The sequence below is a fragment of the Carassius gibelio genome, chromosome B2 (assembly GCF_023724105.1).
Source record: "Carassius gibelio isolate Cgi1373 ecotype wild population from Czech Republic chromosome B2, carGib1.2-hapl.c, whole genome shotgun sequence".
NCBI classification, from domain to species: domain Eukaryota; kingdom Metazoa; phylum Chordata; class Actinopteri; order Cypriniformes; family Cyprinidae; genus Carassius; species Carassius gibelio.
Genome location: NC_068397.1, coordinates 2,909,737 through 2,932,872, shown reverse-complemented (window position 1 = coordinate 2,932,872; position 23,136 = coordinate 2,909,737). Strand labels below are relative to the sequence as shown.

Genomic DNA, 23,136 nt, shown 5'->3' with positions numbered 1-23,136 from the left:
TGGAAACATTTTTTATGAGCTATACACCAGTTTTATATTGTGCTGCTTATGTGGTGTTTCTTTTTGAGAGAGAAAATTAGTAAATGACTCACCATGTTGTTTTTCTCACTTCCCACAGACAACTCTGCAACGCTGAACTCCAACTTTTCAATGGCTTTCTCCATCATTGGCATGTTCTCCTCCCACGCTGTCAGCAACCTAAGCATCTTTTTTTGTGCTGAAATCACCCCAACTGTGATTAGGTGAGCTAAATAACACGGACGACTTTTAAGATTATGGGAAAAAATCAAAAAGGTCATAGATCTTTATTTTTTGTATTGTAGTGTAATTTGCATGCAGTTTGTAAATCTGAGTGTTGCTTTTAGTGGATATTTTATTCCAATTATGCCAGATGATAAAATGTGCCTAAAGAACCCTTGATTCTTAAAGTGCCCATATTATGGGTTATAAAAGGTTCATATTTTGGTTTCGGGAGTCCCCAACAAAAGGTTGACTTGCATGCAAGGTCAAAAAACACTTTCATTTTCTTATAATATGCACTTATTTGTTACCTTACTTGCTCAACGATTCGCTCAGCGATTCATTTTTCCAAAAACACATATTTTGCGTGACGCTAATCTGCAATGATTGGTCCGATTGGTCGATTTCATTTCCATTTCTTAATAAAAGCAGCATTTGTGAGTGCAGTAATGCTTTGTTTACAGCCATTACCAGTGGTGTATTGAAATGAAATTACAATGAGTACTTGAGTTTTTATATTTCAGCCAACTTTTACTTTAACTTTTACTTTGTTCACAGTGTTGATTGATTGATTCATTGATTCACTCATTAACACAATCAAATGTTTTGTTTCTGAAGTAATATTCTAAATGTTGACTTCAATTTCTACCAAAGTCATTTTCTGGAAAGATTATGATGAGTATGGCTTTATACACCACTGGCCGTTAACGGGGAAACAGCTATTTTATTGCTGCAAAAGCTCCATGCTACAAATGAATTTGCATTTTCATTCAGACCATCATGAAAATCAAGTTTTCCCAGGTCTACACACGCAACAAGTGGGCAGGCAACATGCTAATATTTTATGTTGAATGTCAACATGAAACGGCTTGGGATTCGTTGTAAAAACAACTTGTTGTCGACTCTTTATTTTGTGAGACACGGTGCACTTTTAGATTTAAAACTTTGCACGATGTTTTCATTCACTTAGAGCTGTGTTACACACTGCATGAAAAGTAATTTTCAAGAATCCATAATAGGGGAATTTTAAGGCTAGTGTTTTGATCAATGTAATTTCCTTGTTTGTACCTTTGTGTGTTGTGTAGGGGTGGTGGTCTAGGCCTCGTCCTGGCCAGTGCTGGTTTTGGCATGCTGACGGCACCCATCATGGAGCTACATAACCAGAAAGGATATTTTCTGCATCACATCATTTTCGCCTGCTGCACTCTTATTTGCATCATTTGCATCTTGCTGCTGCCCGAGACTCGCAATCGGCCGCTTCCAGAGACGTTAGCAGATGGTGAATGCTACACCCGCCAACCGTTACTGCCGCCTCGCAAGCCCGGCGAGCAACTTCTTCTGCTGACCAAGTCTGAGAGCCGTGAGTATGCAAGGGTAGGCGATACACCTCTCCACGAAGCAGCTGCCACTGCTATTTCTACTATGGACTCTACTGCCTCATCCGCCGTCGATCTTCAGATTCTCATGGATGCCCCCATCCAGCAAGTGACCGGCCAGGCACAGATATTCAGTATGAAGTCACTGACTTCTACCCAAGAGCCAGATGAAATCCAGCAAGAGTATCCCAGATCTGCATCCATGCCGGGAACCTCTGCCTCATCCGTAGAGCATCCTCTCCTTGCCTCTATCCCAAACACTTCAACCCCAATCGCTATTAATTACATTCAAACACCTAAACCAGAATCTCCCGCTGTTCGTCCTTCTTCAACTGTGGAAACTCCTTCGATCACCGATCCCACACTGGAGTCCCCTACCTCTTCCGATCTCCAAACTCCTTCACTTTTAGACATAGGTACACCAGCTGCTGAATTCCCCTTGACTTTTGCTAATGATATGGCCTCTTTAGGTCCCACCCAAACCTTTCCTCTCGGCACATCCACTGGACAGTCACCCACTCCACCTTTAAACAACAACACTCCCTCTTCCTCAATAGACTCTACCATATACCTAGTCGCTGAAATTCTGCCCCTTTCCCCAACAGAACTGTCTTTACCACCAATACCAGACCAGTCTGGTCAAGTCAATGCCATCCCAGCTCAATCCTTTTCTTCGCCCATAGATCCCGGCTCTCCATTGTTACATTTAGTCGCCCAACCTGCTATTAACTCCATAGAATCTGGCCCCACTTCACCATCCATATTGGAGCCAACCTTAAATAATGGTACTACTCTTCTTGCCAGTGTGGATTCAGCTGCACCTTACGCCACAACCACTGACTCTGTTACAGAATCCAGCCAACCGCTTATGACGAACTTGACTGTTTCCTCACCTATTGACTCAGGTACACCTTCAGACGTTGACTTGCCCATCACAGAAACAAACACTGCCAATGGGGAGACGTCTTCATGATGGACTCGTTTGCTCTTTAAGACTTGGTGGGCGGCCTTATTATCAAGGAGAGATTCTTGTCATGGGGGCTCATGCCAGTCATTGTTTGAAGTATTTTTATTTTCCAGCAGCCATGACGCTAGAATGGCAATGCAAGGAGAAGGTATGAAAGGATTTGACTGAAAGGGAACAACCATAAGGGTTGATGCTCAAAGGGTTTTTACTCTGCACTGGTTTCAATGACTTAAACAGCCTTCTTAGGGGCCGTTCACACAGAGAGCATTTTTCTATTCTAAAGCGCTATTTGCCATTGTTTTCCTATGTAAAGATGGTTGACTTGATATGTCCCGCCCTCTCTTACTGTTTCAGTTGAAATGACATCACCAAATAGAATAAAGTTGCGTGTTCAAGGCACTTCAGGTGATCTTTAAGATGCATGCAATGCTTCTCATCAATGTCAGGTCCAAAACAGCAGACCACTTTAGATGACCCCAGAGGCAGGGCAAGAGTTGACAGTATCAAGTTGGCATGGCAAGTTTAATGGAAATTTAATGGAAGCATTGCAGAGGAGGCATTTTGTTCTGCACCATTGTCTAAGTTTTTAGATGTAAAGACACATTCTGTGTGAACGGCCCCTTACTGTGGTGCCAGTAACTGCTTTTTGGGCAGCTAGATCCAAATTTCCATGTGTTATCATTGAGCTTGTGTTATTATGAACACTAAGACCAGTAGTGACAAGTTCCCACTCTGGAATTTCATATAGTCTAGTAATTACTAATATCTGCTTGTTTGATGGTAATGAACAACAGGTAGGATCACATTAGTCAAATGTGATTAATTCTGAGTCATTTTCTCTCAATTATTTGATTGTAATTAAGTCTACTAAATTTAGCGATATTCAGGTGGGAACACGGCATCTGTTAAGTCCAGTATCAAAGGGAATTTCTCCAAAGCCCAAACACTGTATATTTAACACTGGGAATGTTTGCCAATGTGTTTTGAAGTGTAAGGTAAATACCTCTATGAATTAGGTGTCGAAGAAACACCAGTTTCTGTGTTCAAAAGAATAAGTGCAGACAGATATGCATATTTCCAAACCCGATGTAACATAGTCACTACACAGAGACTGCTCAAAATGGTATTTGTATGGTATGTTTTATTAAGCTAATGTGTTTTTTAAGCTAATCACTAAATTATGGGGTAATTTTGAGGAATACAGATGATGTACTTCATGGCTGTGTGTCTTAACCACAATACACTCAATCAAGTGTATGCAACAGATGTATTGTGAATGTGAAAACTTTTGTAATTTATGCTATTGTGGTACTGATGTACAGTGGTACTGACTGCTTGAAAAAAAAGATTTTAGGTTACTATGTCTGTATCAATGAGTGTATGCCCATTGGTATTTTGTTACCATGTCTGTGGCACTTTATTGTTCACAGTATAAAAAAAAAAGAAAAGAAAAAAAAAGCATGTGAACATGAAAAAAATGAAGCTTTCAATGACTGACATTGAAGTAATGAGAACAAATAATAATTGAAGGAATGACTACAATTGTCATCTTTCATTTGTGGTACATGTATACCCTCAGCAATAATATATTTAAAATGTGCGACACATGCCATGAGTTTAAAACATTTCAGATTTTTTACATTGTTAAAAATCAGTCGAAAATACTAATATTTAATACAAATTAATTACCCTAAAATATGGTATCATGTGGGTGTTCTTATTCATAAGTCTGGCTGAAACAATAAATTTCGGCACCAGACGTAACATTACTTTGGATAAAATGAAAAGAATGTTTTTCGATGATTGTGGCATATTCTTAATCATTCCAGCTAATATTCAGTTTCGTTATACTTTCAATAAATAGTATTATTGCCCTGAAGTATGTAAAATTTGTAGAAAGGTTTTTGATTATTTTTGTCATTTTTCGAGTTATGCCAAAGACGGGGCATTTTCTTCTCAAATATACCACGGCTTTCTTCTGCTGTATCTTGTGACCTGCTTTAGCTTTTGCTACTGTTGTTACATGTGGTATTTACACATTATGAGTGATGATGAGTCTTTCATTGTCAAGCATGTTACAACAAAACAACAATCTGAAAAGAAAAATCACACTTTTAGATTTGCAGTCACAATGTGACTTGTTAGCATGATTTGGCTTTGAGATTTGTCCAAACTGTATGAAGGAATACAAATACAAATCAGCATTTAATTAAACTGATTTCCTAGCCAAGATTTTGGAGAAAGATAACAATATTTAACACAAGTGTGCAAAAACTGACATGAATCTCCAGCCAGTGCATGCTTAACATGAGCGCTTTTATTGTTACTCTTAATAATCAATATTTCCGAGAGCATTAGTTTCACCTTCAGTGATCGTGCCATTGAACCACATGAGTTTCAAACATACGAAACTTGCTCAGCTAGATTGTGCAAACTGATGATTTTCCTGCTAGAATGCTTATTGCAGCAATGCTGAGAAAGAAATGCATACTTGCAATCTAAAGTGTCAAGATTGTAATTGAAGATTTGTGCTTGTGTTGCTAGAATTATTTGTGTTTGTTTACTTGGAGAAGGAATGTTTTGGGCCAGATCTCTTCCTGCACAACGATGAATTCTCAGCTCACTATTTGACACTAGACATTATGAATTATTAATTAAGGTCAAGATCAAAAACAACAAACCAGTTGGATAATTTGAACAGGTTAAATGCCGTAGTTCAAAATCTTAACAAAGCTATAATGTGACGACTCTTGCATACGCAACTCCTGCACAAAAGTCACCCGAATATGACAGTATTTCTTGGTTTCGGGTAGAATCACTTGACATGCCAGTCTTCTGCATACCGTGCGATGGTTGACCGTTAATAACAGAGAACAGGTGCAGTGTTTAACATCAGGTGCACTTCACATTTGCAGATCAATGTGACCCACATCAAACTGAGCTCTTTTAAAACTAGTAATCTGATCTGTCCAATATGTTAGAGCCAATGCAAACTCTTTTAAATTCAAATTTGCGATATCTTGAGTATATCTAATATACTTGAAAAAAAAGGGTATTTAATACAGGTATTCCCTCAGAAAGCAAGAAACTAGAATACTGAGGATGAATGTAAAAAAAAAGATTGTTTTGGGGTTTAATGTACATTTTCTAACAAATAATGCACATGTATATAAAGTCATATGTGTCGTCATGTGTTATTGAATAAAATATATTTATTGATATATTTATTGGTTTACTGATGAATGTGTAAATGTGCTGCCTGATCGAATACAGTCTACAGAATAATAATGCAGAATTATATAGTGAGGGACTGTCATGCATTGTCTTCACAGCCTTGGTTTAATCCACATTAAGTTCAATATGGCATCTAATATGACTATGGGTTTCAGGCACGTGACCTTTTTATTGCGGCCAGCATCTTTAGGACCTTGCGTAGCCTCACAACACTTCACTTCAAAACAATGGTATTTAAAAATAAATAAATAGATATTTTAGGACTAGTTCCTTATTTTCTGTCAAGCAAACTGCTGAATCCACTAAAGTCTAGTTAAAACTTAGGCCTACCAATTTGATGTTTGCTGATAGACTCTTGACATCCACCTCATACACAAACCCTTTCTGTACACTCGGGCTGTTTTCAGTTAAATTTTCACTTGCTAGAGGTTTGTCCATCGGCCCGGCCTGGATGCCTTTCATCTGAATAAATTGGACCTGATGGGACAGCCGTAATTCACCGACACTGCCTCATCCAAGCCGGAGTCGCCAGACTTAGCCCAGTTTCATTTACTACATCTACTGTGCTGTTCATTAAGATTTAATTTAAACTTGATACCGTTACCTAGACAAAACGTTTATTTAATTTCAATTATATAGATTATAATACATACATAACATATCAATAAACATCTCATTAACGGTAGTAACTGCACAGTAAGTAGACTACATTCAATACAAACATAGATGGAACAGACATCAGTATTTACCTTTTGTTTTTGAATTGGGTTGAAACTACATAGAACTGGGCTTAAATTAAACGATTAACTGTAACCATGTGATATTAAAGGCAACAACTGCATAGTTCTACAAACAACACAATCAACATACATTCAATAATAAGATGTTTCTTAATCTGCATTCAGTATTTGTTTTAGTTTTTATTAAATTTTATTTTAAATTAAAAAAGGTCTTTACCAGTGAAACTAAATAAAAGTATGTTATAAAAATAAATTATTCCAATATGTTAAAATCAAATAATGTTGGTGCGAATAAAACAAAGATGCAAAGGGTTTCATTCGTCCAATAATAATAATAATAGGGTAATGATTCACATCTATATTTTTTTTACTTGAGTCAATGAAAAAAAAATAACTATTGGCTCAAGTTAAAAAATATAGTGGTGAATCATCACCCTAAATTTTTTTCATTTGATGAATGAAACACTTTTTCAGTGTGCTACAGCAGGTGATTTTTAAGTGTGTATACAACTATGTATAGTTATATTTATTTTGGTATGAATACATTGTTTATTTTTTATACCATTATACCAAATTGTATAAAAAATAAACAATGTATTCATACCAAAATAAAGAGAACTATACATAGTTGTATACTCTAGGCGAGCAGTCATTTCCCCAGCTAACAATTTTACATTCTGGGAACGTTAGTTTTTGGTTCCCTATTGGTTATCCTGGAAAGTTTTCTTAATGTAAATAGAATGTTCCCTTAAAGTTATAAAAATATAACCTACAAGGAACGTTCCCAGACCATTCTCCTAAGGTTATCAAATTAAACCTAAAAATAACATACAGGGAACGTTCCTAGAATGTTCTTGTTTGGTTCTCAAAAAAATAACCAAATGGGAACTATAAGGGAACGTTCTGTGTTTGCTGGGTCCTCACCAAGCCAAAAGTAGTATAAACAAGCGAAACATCAGTTATATGCATTTGGTAGAATTTCATAGAACACTGTCAACAGTCAAGTCACTCACGACCCCGGGAACTCATTGCTTGTAATGCACACAGAAGACGTTAATGGCAAGAGGGCAGCAATCTGCAGTGCCACGCATCCGTCTCGGCTTCGGTCAATTGACCAATAGTCAGGATGCTCCCAATGGCCTGCGGGGAAAACCTGAACTTTAGATCCGAGATGAGGGGCAATCAATTCTAAATAAATACACGTCAATGCCCACTCGTTCGTGAACGATGAGAATTCCTACTTCCCTCAATATGAATCAATAATGCGTGTTGATAAATCTCGTAGACCTCTCGCTGTCAGGTGTCAATCACGATAATTGTCGCTGCATGGAGTCATACCTCAAATCAACCGGCACCAAGACGGTCAAGCTGGTTTATCTACTGCGTCTATTGAGAGTGAGGAGTCACGTGCCGATTTGGGTTGATTTGGGAGGGGTCTGAGCCGTTCGGCCATGATGGCAGGATACGCTATCGGTTGCCAGGGGCAATGCCTTCAGAACTTCACAGAGGCATGACTTAACATTTCAGAGATCTTTAATTTTTGCGCATTTATTTTGTCTGCGGAACAGATCGAGACGGATCTACGAATACGAGAAAGGAAGAAAGTAAAGCAATGCAAAAACATAAGGCGAAAGAAAGGGGACCTCACAGGAACAAGCTCGCACCAAGCGCAAAACAGCAGTGTTTGGAGAAGCTCTCAGGCATCCAAAATATCGACCCATACGAGCTCCCTGCAGCAGCACAGAGACCTGTACCATTTAACTCCGTGCACACATATGGACATTGAAGGTGTGTCCAAACTTTTGACATGCATGGTTTATTTGAAGTGAAAAGGTAAAATATAAATATATAAATAAATGTGCATCAGGTTAAGTCGATAAAGACTTCCGCATAGGACACACCTGTGTATCCTCGCTCATAGCTCCTCATGAAGCCTCCTCCCTCCTCGTGGTGCAGTTAGAGAAACGAGATGTCCTTCAAGATAGCTGTGCTCGATCGGTTTCCGGGTCATAGGATGGAGGACGGAGGAGCGAGGAGACGGGGAGGGATATTGAGAAGCATTCCTGGTAGACATTAACCCACCCTCACAGGTTGTCCAGCAGTCAATGTTCTCCTCCCACTACATATGTCTTTACATGCTAAGTGAAGAAGCAACTTGAGATGCAATTTAAGATTTGTTGTAGTCAGTTACATGTGTTTGGTTGGTGAGCACCTGTACATACAAGTCTGCTTACATAGCAACTGTAAAAGCAGGTCACAGCTTCAAAAATTATTAAAGCTAGCTTATATATTTAGTTAACTGAGATTATCCTCATCTGTTTGTTTGTGGATCGAGTAGTGTTGTTCGTCAAAATTTAGTGCATCATAAACATTCTAGACTCACATATTTGTACTAACATCAAAGATAAAAAAACATCTTTAGGTGGAGCATAACAAAAGTTTTCTGGCAAATCAGGAATTTGGTCTTACAAATGGCAGCACCACCACTGTGACACATCACATGAAACCTATGAATTTACACAATGTGACATAACTGAAAAAATGTGACAAAGAAATACAAAATGAACTGCAGCTATATATATATATCCAGAGTACCTGAATGGTCCTAAGAGCTATATTGTCCAGGGCTATATGCCTACGGTAGGGTCTCCCAAGACAAACAGGTCCTAGGTGACGGGTCAGACTAAGAGCGTTTAGGAGCCCTTGAAGAATTCTCAAACAACGAGGACCATGACATTGCCCAGCATGGTGCAGCAGTGGCCCCACCCTGGAGCAAGGCCCAGGGGTGCTTAGCCTTGAAGAACAATGTGGGGCCGACCTCCAGTGGACCCACCATCTGCGGGAGGAATCGTAAGGGGCTGGTGTATTGTGGATCGAGCAGGGGTCGAAGGCAGGGGATGCAACGGCCCGATGTCTGAACATGGAAACTGGCCTTTGGGACCTGCAATGTCACCTCGCTGGCAGGGAAGGAGCCTGAGCTTGTTCAGGTGGTTTAGAGGTAACGACTGGAGATATTTAGGCTCACCTCCATGCATAGCTTGGATTCTGGAACCACGCCCCTTGAGAGCGGCTGGACTCTCTACCACTCAGGAGTTGCCCATGGTGAGAGGCAGCGGGTTGGTTTGGGGTTGCTCATAGCTCCCCAGCTCAGTTGCCATGTGTTGAAGTTTACCCTGAGAAAGCTGGACTGACTCGGTGGACCCAAACGTATTGTGAGGATCTTTTGGGAATGTTTGGCTGAACCCCCTGTCAGAGAGATTTTTAGCTACCACCTCCAGCAAAGCTTCATCCAGATTCTGAGGGAGGCTGGAGACATTGAATCCAGGTGGACCATGTTCTCCACCTCCATTGCCAATGTGGCCACTTTGAGCTTTGGCCTTAAGGTCTCCGGTGCCTGACGAGGCAGCAAACCCTGAACTCGGTGGTGGACACCGGAAGTAAAGGATGCTGTCAAGCTGAAGGAGGAGTCCTACCAGGCCTGGCTGGCTTGTGGGACTCCTGAGGCAGCTGACGGGTACTGGCAGGATAAGTGGGCTGCAGCCAGGGTGGTGGAGGCAAAAACTCGGGTCTTGGAGGAATTTGTGAGGTCATGGAGAAAGACTATGGGTTGGCCTCGAAGAGGCGCCTCAGGAGGGGAAAGCAGTGCCCTGCCAACACCGTTTACAGTGGAGGTGGGCAGCTGTTGACCTCAACTGGGGACATCGTCGGATAGTGTAAGGAATAATTTGAGGATCTCCTCAACTCACCGACATGTCATCCGATGAGGAAGCAGAGGCCGAGGACTCGGAGGTGGACTCGTCCATCACCCAAGTTGAAATCACAAGGTAGTTAAGAAGCTTCTTGGTTTGCCCAGCTAATCCACATGTGTTTTGTGCATTTGGAGAAGACATTCGACAGTGTCCCTCGGGGCCTCCTGTGGGGGGTGCTCCGGGAGTATGGGGTCCGGGGCCCTGTATGAACAGAGCAGGAACTTGGTTCGCATTGCTGTCAGTAAGTCAGACTAGTTCCCTGTACATGTTGGACTCCAGCAGGGCTGCCCTTTATTACCGGTCCTGTTCATTATTTTTATGGACTGTGGCCATAAAAATAATGAACACACACACACACACACACACACACAGGTCCTTCTCAAAAAATTAGCATATTGTGAAAAAGTTCATTATTTTCCATAATGTAATGATAAAAATTAAACTTTCATATATTTTAGATTCATTGCACACCAACCTAAATATTTCAGGTCTTTTATTGTTTTAATACTGATGATTTTGGCATACAGCTCATGAAAACCCAAAATTCCTATCTCAAAAAAATAGCATATTTCATCCGAACAATAAAAGAAGTGTTTTTAATACAAAAAAAGTCAACCTTCAAATAATTATGTTCAGTTATGCACTCAATACTTGGTCGGGAATCCTTTTGCAGAAATGACTGCTTCAGTGCGGCGTGGCATGGAGGCAATCAGCCTGTGGCACAGCTGAGGTGTTATGGAGGCCCAGGATGCTTCGATAGCGGCCTTAAGCTCATCCAGAGTGTTGGGTCTTGCGTCTCAACTTTCTCTTCACAAAATCCCACAGATTCTCTATGGGGTTCAGGTCAGGAGAGTTGGCAGGCCAATTGAGCACAGTAATACCATGGTCAGTAAACCATTTACAGGTGCCAGGTCGTGCTGAAAAATGAAATCTTCACCTCTAAAGCTTTTCAGCAGATGGAAGCATGAAGTTCTCCAAAATCTCCCGATAGCTAGCTGCATTTACCCTGCCCTTGATAAAACACAGTGAACCAACACCAGCAGCTGACATGGCACCCCAGACCATCACTGACTGTGGGTACTTGACACTGGACTTCAGGCATTTCCTTCTCCCCAGTCTTCCTCCAGACTCTGGCACCTTGATTTCCGAATGACATGCAAAATTAGCTTTCATCCGAAAAAAGTACTTTGGACCACTGAGCAACAGTCCAGTGCTGCTTCTCTGTAGCCCATTTCCTGCACATGCCTGTGCACGATGGCTCTGGATGTTTCTACTCCAGACTCAGTCCACTGCTTCCGCAGGTCCCCCAAGGTCTGGAATCGGTCCTTCTCCACAATCTTCCTTAGGGTCCGGTCACCTCTTCTCGTTGTGCAGCATTTTTTGCCACACTTTTTCCTTCCCACTGAGGTGCCTTGATACAGCACTCTGGGAACAGCCTATTCGTTCAGAAATTTCTTTCGGTGTCTTACCCTCTCGCTTGATGGTGTCAATTATGGCCTTCTGGACAGCAGTCAGGTCGGCAGTCTTACCCATGATTGCGCTTTTGAGTAATGAACCAGGCTGGGAGTTTTATAAAAGCCTCAGGAATCTTTTGCAGGTGTTTAGAGTTAATTAGTTGACTCAGATGATTAGGTTAATAACTCGTTTAGAGAATCTTTTCATGATATGCTAATTTTTTGAGATAGGAATTTTGGGTTTTCATGAGCTGTATGCCAAAATCATCAATATTAAAACAATAAAAGACCTGAAATATTTCAGTTGGTGTGCAATGAATCTAAAATATATGAAAGTTTAATTTTTATCATTACATTATGGAAAATAATGAACTTTTTCACAATATGCTAATTTTTTGAGAAGGACCTGTATGTATGTGTGAGATAGATAGATATCTATCTATCTATCTCAATTGTCCAGTACTCAGTGGGAGAGGTATGTGCAGCACTGAGGGCAGAGAGCAGTCATGTGAGAAAACAGCCAAATGATACCAAAAACCAACCAATCAAGCAATTTTGTTTTTATTTCAGGTGGTAGTGAGACAGAAAATCTTTCTAAACTGTTCGCGCAAACAGGTAAAACATGGCATTTAAATAAAAGCACTGGAAAAGATCTCCAGGAAGAATTATGCAAAATCCCATGAACATGTCCCGGACCTCAACATTGACCTTTGCCAAATTGGTCTGCGCCACTTCTCTGTCCAGCACCCTGACCCGCACCACTTCCCTGACAGCTTCCCTGTCCCGCGCCCTGGCCATAGCCACTTCCGCTTCCCTGTCCCGCGCCGCTTCCCTGACCCCGTCCCGCGCCCTGTCCCTGACCCTGTCCAGCGCCCTGTCCCTGACCCTGTCCAGCGCCCTGTCTCTGACCCTGTCCAGCGCCCTCTCCAGCGCCGCTTCCCTGACCTTGTCCCGCACCGCTTCCCTGACCCTGTCCCGCGTCGCTTCCCTGACCCTGTCCCGCGCCCCGTCCAGCGCCGCTTCCCTGACCCTGTCCCGCACCGCTTCCCTGACCCTGTCCCGCACCACCTCCCTGACCCTGACCCGCACCACCTCCCTGACCCTGACCGGCGCCGCTTCCCTGACCCTGTTCCGCCCTCTGTCCGGCGCCGCTTCCCTGACCCTGTCCGGCGCCGCTTCCCTGACCCTGTCCGGCGCCGCCTCCCTGACCCTGTCCCTGACCCTGACCGGCTCCGCCTCCCTGACCCTGTCCCTGACCCTGTCCAGCTCTGCCTCCCTGACCCTGTCCCTGTCCAGCTCCGCCTCCCTGACCCTGTCCAGCTCCGCCTCCCTGACCCTGTCCCTGACCCTGTCCAGCGCCACTTCCCTGACCCTGTCCAGCTCCGCCTCCCTGACCCTGTCCCTGTCCAGCTCCACTTCCCTGACCCTGTCCAGCGCCGCTTCCCTGACCCTGTCCAGCGCCGCTTCCCTGACCCTGTCCCTGACCCTGTCCAGCGCCGCTTCCCTGACCCTGTCCAGCTCCGCCTCCCTGACCCTGTCCAGCTCCGCCTCCCTGTCCCTGACACTGTCCAGCTCCGCCTCCCTGACCCTGTCCAGCTCCGCCTCCCTGACCCTGTCCGGCGCCCTGTCCAGCTCCGCTTCCCTGACCCTGTCCCTGACCAGCGCCGCTTCCCTGAACCTGTCCAGTGCCGCTTCCCTGACCCTGTCCAGCGCCGCCTCCCTGACCCTGTCCCTGTCCAGCTCCGCCTCCCTGACCCTGTCCCTGTCCAGCTCCGCCTCCCTGACCCTGTCCGGCGCCCTGTCCAGCTCCGCTTCCCTGACCCTGTCCCTGACCAGCGCCGCTTCCCTGAACCTGTCCAGTGCCGCCTCCCTGACCCTGTCCCTGTCCAGCTCCGCCTCCCTGACCCTGTCCGGCGCCCTGTCCAGCTCCGCTTCCCTGACCCTGTCCCTGACCAGCGCCGCTTCCCTGACCCTGTCCAGTGCCGCTTCCCTGACCCTGTCCCTGACCCTGTCCAGCGCCGCTTCCCTGACCCTGTCCCTGACCCTGTCAAGCGCCGCTTCCCTGACCCTGTCCAGCTCCGCCTCCCTGACCCTGTCCCTGACCCTGTCCAGCTCCGCCTCCCTGACCCTGTCCCTGACCAGCTCCGCCTCCCTGACCCTGACCAGCTCCGCCTCCGCCATATACACCAGGGATCCTCAAAATCTGGACTTCGAATTCCACATTCCTGCAGAATTTAGCTCCAACCCCAATCAAACACACCGGAGCATGCTAATCAACATCTTTGGGAGCATTAAAAAAAAAAAGCACAGGCAGGCGACTTTGATCAGGGATGGTGCTAACTTCTGCAGCGCATTGGACCTCCAGAGCAAGATTTGAGAAACCCTGATATGTAGTATGCCACTTTGTTATACAACAAGACATTCAAAGCGTGAATAGCAAGTTTTACCTACAGAATGAATTATTTCAAGTTAGTGGTTCTCAATTCCAGTCCTGGGGAACTCCTTGCTCTGCACATTTTTTCACGTCTCCCTTATTTAACACACCAGATTGAGATAATCAAATTGTTGGTCCAGTTCATGGATCTCTCTCCTGACAAGCTGATGATCACAAACTGGTGTGTTAAATAAGGAGGACATGCAAAGTACGAAGAGCAGTGGGTCCCCGGGACTGGAATTGAGAACCACTGTATAAAGTATTATTCCCCTTTATTTTGTAAGGCCATCCTGTCCTTAAAACCATCCTAAGGGATGAATTCAAACCGACTTTAGAGGAGAAGAACAAAAGACAGTCTTGGCTTAGAACTTAAATTGAATCCAGTGCGTTACTAGTGTGTTTTTTTCCCTTCGCATCCATTATAAACTGAAACTCACTGAAAACAGGCAGCACGCAAACAGGCCCACATTCAAATCGAAAACATTTGTGCCCTCCAGGGCAATCTTCATCAGAGGAACATCCTCGATGGGACGGCACGACCGTCAGCCTCGCCGGACAGAAACCATCCACTAGAGAATTCAAGAAGATTATTAGGGGAAGCCAGGGAGTGCGGTTTCAGTATTCGTAAATCTGGGGTTTAGCAATGGGTCTCAAACCGACATACAAAGTTTATACATTTGTCTGCTTCAAATCAAAAGCGTTCTAAAACAGAATTCATTCATAAGCTATGTTAACCACTTTCAAAGACTGAGCATTACTTATTTGTGCATTTCTTCCAGTTGTGTAATGAAATCAACAGATCTTTTTACCTGTGGTTCGTCTTTGAATAGCGTGAGTTATGCTCAAGTATCTGAACAGACACCAAAAAACAGCAATCAACGAGAAATACAGTCGAGCTGTCATCCTCCCAGCCTGTGATCGCTGCTGGACAATGCACTAAATTGGTGCGTCAGGAGAAGCAGACAGCAAAGCATACAAAACTAAAACGAATATGTGTTGCTGCAATAACAACCTCTGTAAAATGGGATTTTAAAGATTCAAGGAGAACAGGTCAATTCCAACCCTGATCAAACTCACATGCTTAGCTAGCTAGTAATCTGAAATGCCTTGATTAGCTTGTTCAGGGGTGTGTTTGATTGGGGTTGGACCAGCTGAAAGCTGCATTCTAGCTATATAAATTGGGGACCCGTGGTGTGTGTATACAGAGATAGCTCAATCTAAGGTAATAAAAACATAAAGATTAATCAAGAAAGGTCTTTATACGCATCTGAAAACATAGCTTATATAATATCAAAGGCTTATCTATAAATAGATCGTTGTAAATATTACACATTGCACCTTTAAAACACTTCTTGAAAGCTACAGTTATAAAACTTATGAAATTACATTTTTCATGTTCATTTAATTTTTTTTATCAACAGAAATATACAGAACGCCTCACAATAGAATCTCGCTGCCCTCTGCAGGAAAGATGTGAGAGCAAATACATTTATTAGTTTTAATTAAATTAAATAGAAACAAAAATAGCATTACAACTAACTTATACATCAAATAAATCAACATTTTGAGTCAGATGTGTGTGTTTTCTGGCGTTTTATCGTAAACGCTGAGTCAGTGTCTGTGATGGAAGAACACGCGATGCTGCAGCACGCCGTCCACTGCGTCAAACACGCGACTCGTGATTGGCTGAGAGAGAGAGAGAGAGAGAGAGAGAGAGAAAGAGAGACAGAGGGTAGACCAGCCCAGAGCCGCATCAGCTGCAGACACACGCCGCATCCGCATCCTTACACACAGCTGCATAATGAGGGAAATCGTACATATTCAGGCCGGACAGTGCGGTAACCAGATCGGTGCCAAGGTAAGATTACATGCATCACAAAAGGTGTAGTAGATTCGATATGAATGCAATATCTTCCATTTTTATGTTAAAATATAAAATTAAAAGTGGTTTATGAATCACTTTGCTATAAATTCCGAGAAAATCCTTGAAGTGCTTGTGTTTTATGTGACATCTGCTGGTCTGAATGGGTGTGGTGAACGTCTGCAGTGGCTCTGTGCAGGACTCAGTAGTCCTTCAAATGGGAAAACTGCTGCATCATTGAGTACGGAATTTGAATTGACATGATATAGCTATTCAGCATTCAGTTGTGAAACGTTTTGTGCATTTCAGTTTTGGGAGGTGATCAGTGATGAACACGGGATCGACCCCACTGGCAGTTATCAAGGTGACAGTGAACTGCAGCTGGAGAGGATTAATGTTTATTACAATGAGGCATCTGGTAAGCAATTGTGCATTAAGCAGTGATGCTACTTTATATGTCAGTCTGTATTTTGTCAGAGGTATACTGTATGTATTTATTAGGTCATGGTTTTGCCAGCTCTGCTCTCCTGACTATAGACCGCAGCTGGCAGTTATTGATTATTACAGAGGCCAGGCCCATCTGACCACCGCCTTAAAGGATGCATTATAGATTTTCAATTTTAGATGGTTTAGGTTTCACCCGACTTAATTACTGCTCATCTTTTTGTTCTCCGTTTGCTTAAAAGATGACAAATTTGACTTGTATTTCTGGACATCAGTCTGTCATAACCCTATGTGAATGCATTAACTTTGTGGGATATAAGCACAGTCATTCAAAAATACCCAAATGTGCTTTTATGGCTTTAGAGAAAACCATTTATGTGTAGCTGCTGTTGTCTTTAAAAGGGTGGGGCAGGCAAGATGGATGATGTTGCACTTATTTAAAGAGGGTCAGTATCTACAGACATCATACCAAAGTAGAAAGGAAATAAATTATGCATACACTAATTTGTAATTAGTTATATGTATCACATGCACCAACTGTAAAATCAAATAAACTTATATGGATTTTCAAATTCATGAAACTGAATCAGTTTTTCTTAAGATGGGATTTTTCAACCTTTGGATGTTTACACCAAACCTATTTTGTTTCGCAGGAGGCAAATATGTCCCTCGTGCCATCCTGGTGGACCTGGAACCTGGCACAATGGACTCGGTCCGCTCTGGCCCATTTGGGCAAATCTTCAGGCCGGATAATTTTGTGTTTGGTATGTTTATTACACATTATTAATCCAGTAAAAAAATACAAGAGACTGAAGATTTTAAACTATAAATCTCCTTCCTTTTTCTATAAAATAATAAACTGGGCCTAAAGATGCTGAAAGAGAGTGATGAAAAAGCACCATAAAAAGCAGCCAATAAAATTCCTTTGCAATATTCCATATCTTCTAAATCTTTAGAACAGAAGAAGTTGAAAAACAGAGTGCTTGTTATTCGCTGAAAATCCTACACCACTGTTGCTCGAAACCCTCAGTCACGCTTGCATTCAATCCCAATATTGAACATGCGTAAGCAAAAAAAGAAAAAGGCATATTGTCCACATCAGCAAAGCAGCATGATTAAGTGAAAGAGTTTCAAAGACTTAGGGCTCAGATATACGCAAGCGAGATCCAAAAAGAAATGGATGTATCAATTTATAACTAAATCTGGTCAAAACAATATTCATTTGGAGTTTGTTTCTCGTCTTGAAACAACTTCTGTCACAAACCCGCTAACACTGTATAGTTTGTCATTCTCTATTCAAGTCTTGTGTAATCTTTAGTAATGAGCTGATGAGTTGAATCAGGTTTAGGAGATGAAAGAGACATCCAAATCATGCATTGAGGAAGGTACCCCAGGACAGCTTTAAAAAGCACTGATCTAATCACCTCTCCCAACAGCGTAAGTGGCATTGGATTATTCAAACAGTAAAATGCTGTTCAAGTATTTCACATTTTGTCTACCACCTAATCAAAGAAAGAAACCTTTACTCTTGGTATACTGCTGATTTGATTCAAGATGGAGTGTACAGTACAACCTCTGGTTTCTCGTTTAATCCAGTTCATTGCATACCCCAGCTCATCTTTGATGCATGCTCAAACTTAGTGCAACTTTACAAGCCAAATTTGAATGAGATTGGAGGAAGAGAAGACTGTGATCTAAATAGTGACCTACATTTCCATTCCTCACACAGCCAGAACACATCATCCAGACTACTTTTATGGTGCTGTTTTTGTCATAGCTCAGCAGCCCACACCCATCCCCATAATGAAAAACCATACCATGTCGAAAATGTTGTGTACCACAGAGAGAAATGTCATATTAATTTTGTTCTAAAGCTATGTGAGTAAATGATGATTCAGCTAACCCAGGTTTTCTGGAAGCACAACAACAGTATACATTTTGGATGTCACCCTTTTCTGACCCTTCATTTTTGGTCTTGAAGTCTCAACTAACAAATTCATTAGTGGAATCAGGTGTGTTTGATCAGGAAACGTTAGTTTGGTGTGCCTCAAGGAACAGAGTTGGGAAATATTAAAGCTGGTCGAACACTGGAAGAGAAGTGCAGTGTAACGCCTCATCTTTAAAATTCGGACACATTGTTTTCTGAGCATGCGCACATCGGTGGTGCCATTCGTGTCTTTCCACGGCATCTTGCAATGATTCAAAACAATGTGAAGATGCATGGCAGCGCTTCTTGTCCAGTGTGCAAACAGCTTTATCCCTGCTCCTGAAGGGCTACTGTCTTGCAGACTTCAATTCCAACCTGATTCAACACAACTGCTTGCAACTGTCAAGCAACCCTTAACACCTTGTTAGCTGGTACGTGTATGTTTTTTGGTTGAGGTTGGAGCTGAAATGTGCAAGACGGTAACTAAAAGAAGCGATGTTGGAGACCCATGCTATAGAACAGTGGTTCTCAAATCTGGTTTTGGAGAACCCCCAACACAGTATGTTTTTTGATGCCTCTCTTATCTGACACACACACTTGAGGTTTTGTAGTCTTTACTAATGAGCTGATTAATTTGATTTAGGGAGACATCTAAAATGTGCAGAGTTGGGGGTTCTCCAATACCAGGGTCGAGAACCAGTGCTCTAGAACTGCAGTTCTTAATCCTGGGCCTTGTGAACCCCCTGCACTGCACATTTTGTGTGTTTCTCTTATCACTTCAGAGGTTTGTTCTGTTCCATTCGACCATAAGGTCCCTGCAAAGTGGACATCACAGGATCTTCTGCAATGATTCCAGTTCAAAAGGAGCATACATGTTCCATTCAAAGGACATTAAAGTTGTGCAAGACCTGATAACTAGCTGAATTAAGTTTTGGCTGTGTGAAGACACTGCAGGTAGTGATGTAGTGCAAATCCGTGTTCTTAAGTGAAGTGAACTTCAGCCAACTAAGAACTGTTGCTCTAGAACAGCGGTTTTCAACTCCAGTCAGTGAGCCCTCTCCGCTCTGCATATTTTATTTGTTTCTCTTATCACTTCATACATTTGTTCTATTTGACCACAAGTACCGTGTTTTTCGGACTATAAGTCGCACCTGAGTATAAGTCGCATTAGTCCAAAAATACATCATGATGAAGAAAAAAAACATATATAAGTTGCACTGGAGTATAAGTCACATTTATTTAGAACCAAAACCCAGGGAAAACATTACCGTCTACAGCCGCGAGAGGGCGCTCTATGTTTATTAGGGGTAGACTACAGGAGCACTGAGCAGCATTGAGCCCTCTGGTGGCTGTAGACGGTAATGTTTTCTCTTGGTTAATTTCTCCTGGTTCATGTCTAATTAATTTTGATCAATAAGTCGCACCTGACTATAAAGGTGGGCGTACACGGTGCGATTTTTGCTGTCGTACGAGTTCGCATGCGATTTTTTTCAGTCGTGTGGAAATCGTGTATTCTCTTATGGTCGCGGCTCGTATCATTTGCGATGAATTACGAGCCGAGCAGAGTGGCTTACGAGCACTTCCCGACCTCCCGATCATTTTTAAACATGTCTTAAAAGTTTGTGAGCTATCGGTTTGAATTTGTGCCATTTGTGCGGTTGAACGAGCCGATTTGTTGATTTATCTGAAGTTGACCAATCACGAACTAGGAAAACCACAGAAGAAGAAAGACGAAGATGGCAGCTGAAGTCTGACAGGAACAGCGAGTGCTGTATGATGTTTCTATCAACATATTCCAATGCCTTTTTAGTTCTCTCTCGCTCTCTCGCTCACACGCATTTGTAGTTTACAGGGACTCTCCATAGACGTAACAGTATTCTATACTGTATATCCCCATACACTACTTCTATCCATCACGAAAAATGTATGTTTAAAATTTCTATTAAACACCGTATAGTATTTTTTAAAGCCATTTGGTTTACGAGAGCACAGTAATTGTCCTCATAAACCATGTTTACATTTTAATACCCATTTCAGATATTTATAAACCATATAGGCCTACAAGAACATTGCTGAAAAATAACCTGTACGTGTAGGAAACAGTCAAGGCTCGTATCAATATTTTATTTGCAGTTATGAGAGAGGGAGAGCAGTTATATTAGGCGCGTTCCCCTTGAGGCACCGCTGCACGCTCAGAATGAACACCTGTATGACATCAAAGTACCGCGAGAGCGATTCGAATGCATTGGATATGTGTGCTCTCATATCAACCTCGCGGTAATGTCATACAGTGATCCTTCTTTGCGTGCAGCGCTGCTTCAAGTCGAGCGCGTCTATCAACTTCGTGCGATTGCTTCTGGAATTCGCAGGTTGTAAAATCGTGTCGTATATCATGTCGTCCGTACGATTTTCAGATAAACTCACTCGTGCAGTGTGCGTTGACATACGATCTTCCGACCATCCGAATTCGCACCGTGTACGCCCGCCTTAAGTCGTAGCACCAGCCAAACTATGAAAAAAAAGTGCGACTTGTAGTCCGGAAAATACGGTACCCAGCAAAGTGGATATCACCAGATATTCACGATGATTCCAGTTTGAAGCGAGCGTGGTTCCATTCAAAGGGCATTAATGTGTGCAAGTCGAAAATTTAAATCGTCTTTATTCACAAAGGTATATTATGTCACACTTCGCTATTAAGTTTCGCCTGTGTGTGCAGATGTTGCCCAGTGCAAATCCATTAATTAATTTTCCGAAGTGAGGTAAATGGATTTCCCCTGCTCAGGGCGTAGGAAGCAGTGAACACTGTGTAGGGATCATGTCCTCGGTCCTGGAGGTTCTGGTGTCCCTGCAGAGTTTAGCTCCAACCCTAATCAAACAAGATAATCAAGCTCTTGCTAGATATACATGAAACCTCCAGACAAGACTGTTGAGGCCAGTTAGAGTCTGCAGGACACTAGACCTCCAGGATCAAGTTTGGTGATCCCTGCATCAGAACAACATACCCGGTAATGTCCCCCTTAACTAACCCATTCATTTGAAGTCTTGAAGTTTCAAGAGCTACCGTCCTGCAGACTTCAGTTCCAAACTTGCTCCAACACACCTGCCTGTTATTATCAAGTAACTCGGAACACCTTGACTAGCTGGTACAGGTGTGTTTGGTTGGGGTTGGATCTGAAATCTGCAGGAAGGTAACACTCCAGGAGCAGTGTTAGATAGCCTTGAATTAAACTAATCCACCTCCTCCAACCAGCTGGAGTTGCTAATTTTAATCAACCTCTGTGTTTAACCTTGGTCACATGGGCTTTCTTTCAGGTCAAAGTGGAGCTGGGAACAATTGGGCCAAAGGTCACTACACAGAAGGAGCAGAGCTAGTAGACTCAGTTCTGGATGTGGTACGCAAGGAGTCTGAGAATTGTGACTGCCTACAGGGCTTCCAGCTCACCCACTCCCTGGGTGGAGGCACTGGTTCTGGGATGGGCACCCTCCTCATCAGCAAGATCCGTGAAGAGTACCCTGACCGTATCATGAACACTTTCAGTGTCATGCCTTCCCCCAAAGTGTCCGACACAGTGGTGGAGCCCTACAATGCTACGCTCTCTGTGCACCAACTGGTGGAGAACACCGATGAGACCTTCTGCATCGACAACGAAGCACTCTACGACATTTGCTTCCGCACGCTCAAACTTACCACACCTACTTATGGCGACCTGAACCACCTTGTGTCAGCAACAATGAGCGGAGTCACCACCTGTCTGCGATTCCCAGGTCAACTTAATGCCGACCTCCGCAAGCTGGCAGTCAACATGGTGCCCTTCCCTCGCCTCCATTTCTTCATGCCTGGATTTGCACCCCTGACAAGTCGTGGTAGCCAGCAGTACCGTGCTCTTTCAGTGCCAGAGCTAACGCAGCAGATGTTTGACGCCAAGAACATGATGGCAGCCTGTGACCCACGTCACGGCCGCTACCTCACCGTGGCAGCCATCTTCCGTGGCCGCATGTCCATGAAGGAGGTGGACGAGCAGATGCTGAGCATCCAGAACAAGAACAGCAGCTATTTTGTTGAATGGATCCCAAATAATGTCAAGACGGCAGTCTGCGACATACCGCCACGTGGGCTCAAAATGTCTGCCACATTCATAGGCAACAGCACAGCCATTCAAGAGCTGTTCCGCAGGATTTCAGAGCAGTTCACCGCCATGTTCAGACGCAAGGCTTTCCTGCACTGGTACACCGGCGAGGGAATGGATGAGATGGAGTTCACAGAGGCAGAAAGCAATATGAATGACCTGGTCTCTGAGTACCAGCAGTACCAAGATGCCACTGCTGACGAAGTAGGCGAGTATGAGGAGGATGATATTGAAGACGAGGAGGACGCTCTCCATTGAGATAGCTGATAGCCAAGTAGATGTAGTTTTCAAAACCATTGCTTTTAGCTGATCTGAAAATTTCCATAGCAATGCAAACAGTGCCGCTACGCCATAACTCAAAAGGGGCTACCGTGTTTAATTGATGTTCTGGAAAGATACAAGTTAATAGTCATTCTGCGAACAGTGATCAATCCGTCTTGAAGGACAAAGGGTACATTAAGACATGTGTTGTAATATATGCTTTAAACTGCAGTTGCCAAATAAAATGAAGTGGTCACAAATATAAATTGGTCTCCTGTTAAAATGGTTTGATTCCTTTTTACACTTACATTCATTCATTAAA

The 23,136-nt window shown here is 43.0% G+C and overlaps 2 protein-coding genes across 5 annotated transcripts in view; both read left to right on the top strand.

Annotated features, from left to right (window-relative positions):
- slc22a23 (solute carrier family 22 member 23) overlaps positions 1-5,806 on the top strand; it is a 69,834-nt gene extending 64,028 nt beyond the window's left edge. For both annotated transcript variants that reach the window (XM_052548584.1, XM_052548583.1), the window contains exons 9-10: positions 119-242; positions 1,326-5,806. In XM_052548584.1, the coding sequence (XP_052404544.1) occupies positions 119-242; positions 1,326-2,589 (1,388 nt within the window). In that variant the 3' untranslated portion in view covers positions 2,590-5,806. The remainder of the gene's footprint in view (positions 1-118; positions 243-1,325) is intronic.
- A 9,594-nt stretch (positions 5,807-15,400) lies between these two features.
- tubb2 (tubulin, beta 2A class IIa) lies at positions 15,401-23,080 on the top strand. 3 transcript variants are annotated; one of them, XM_052548592.1, is made up of 5 exons: positions 15,401-15,416; positions 15,616-16,052; positions 16,365-16,473; positions 17,153-17,263; positions 21,739-23,080. In XM_052548592.1, exons 2-5 carry the CDS (start codon positions 15,996-15,998, stop codon positions 22,809-22,811), a joined length of 1,350 nt encoding a protein of 449 aa, XP_052404552.1. In that variant the 5' UTR covers positions 15,401-15,416; positions 15,616-15,995; the 3' UTR covers positions 22,812-23,080. The 3 variants fall into 3 exon arrangements, with proteins under 3 accessions (XP_052404552.1, XP_052404553.1, XP_052404554.1); XM_052548593.1 differs by lacking the exon at positions 15,401-15,416 and having other exon boundaries at positions 15,644-15,667; positions 15,810-16,052; XM_052548594.1 differs by lacking the exons at positions 15,401-15,416; positions 15,616-16,052; positions 16,365-16,473; positions 17,153-17,263 and adding an exon at positions 18,403-18,985.
- The last annotated feature ends 56 nt before the right edge of the window (positions 23,081-23,136 follow it).

Bases quoted from the DNA above. Each gene is read 5' to 3' on its own strand.
- tubb2 (XM_052548592.1), top strand. From the start codon at position 15,996: ATGAGGGAAATCGTACATATTCAGGCCGGACAGTGCGGTAACCAGATC. The intron at 16,053-16,364 runs GTAAGATTACAT...TGTGCATTTCAG, and splicing joins GTAACCAGATCGGTGCCAAG to TTTTGGGAGGTGATCAGTGA. The intron at 16,474-17,152 runs GTAAGCAATTGT...TTTGTTTCGCAG, and splicing joins TTATTACAATGAGGCATCTG to GAGGCAAATATGTCCCTCGT.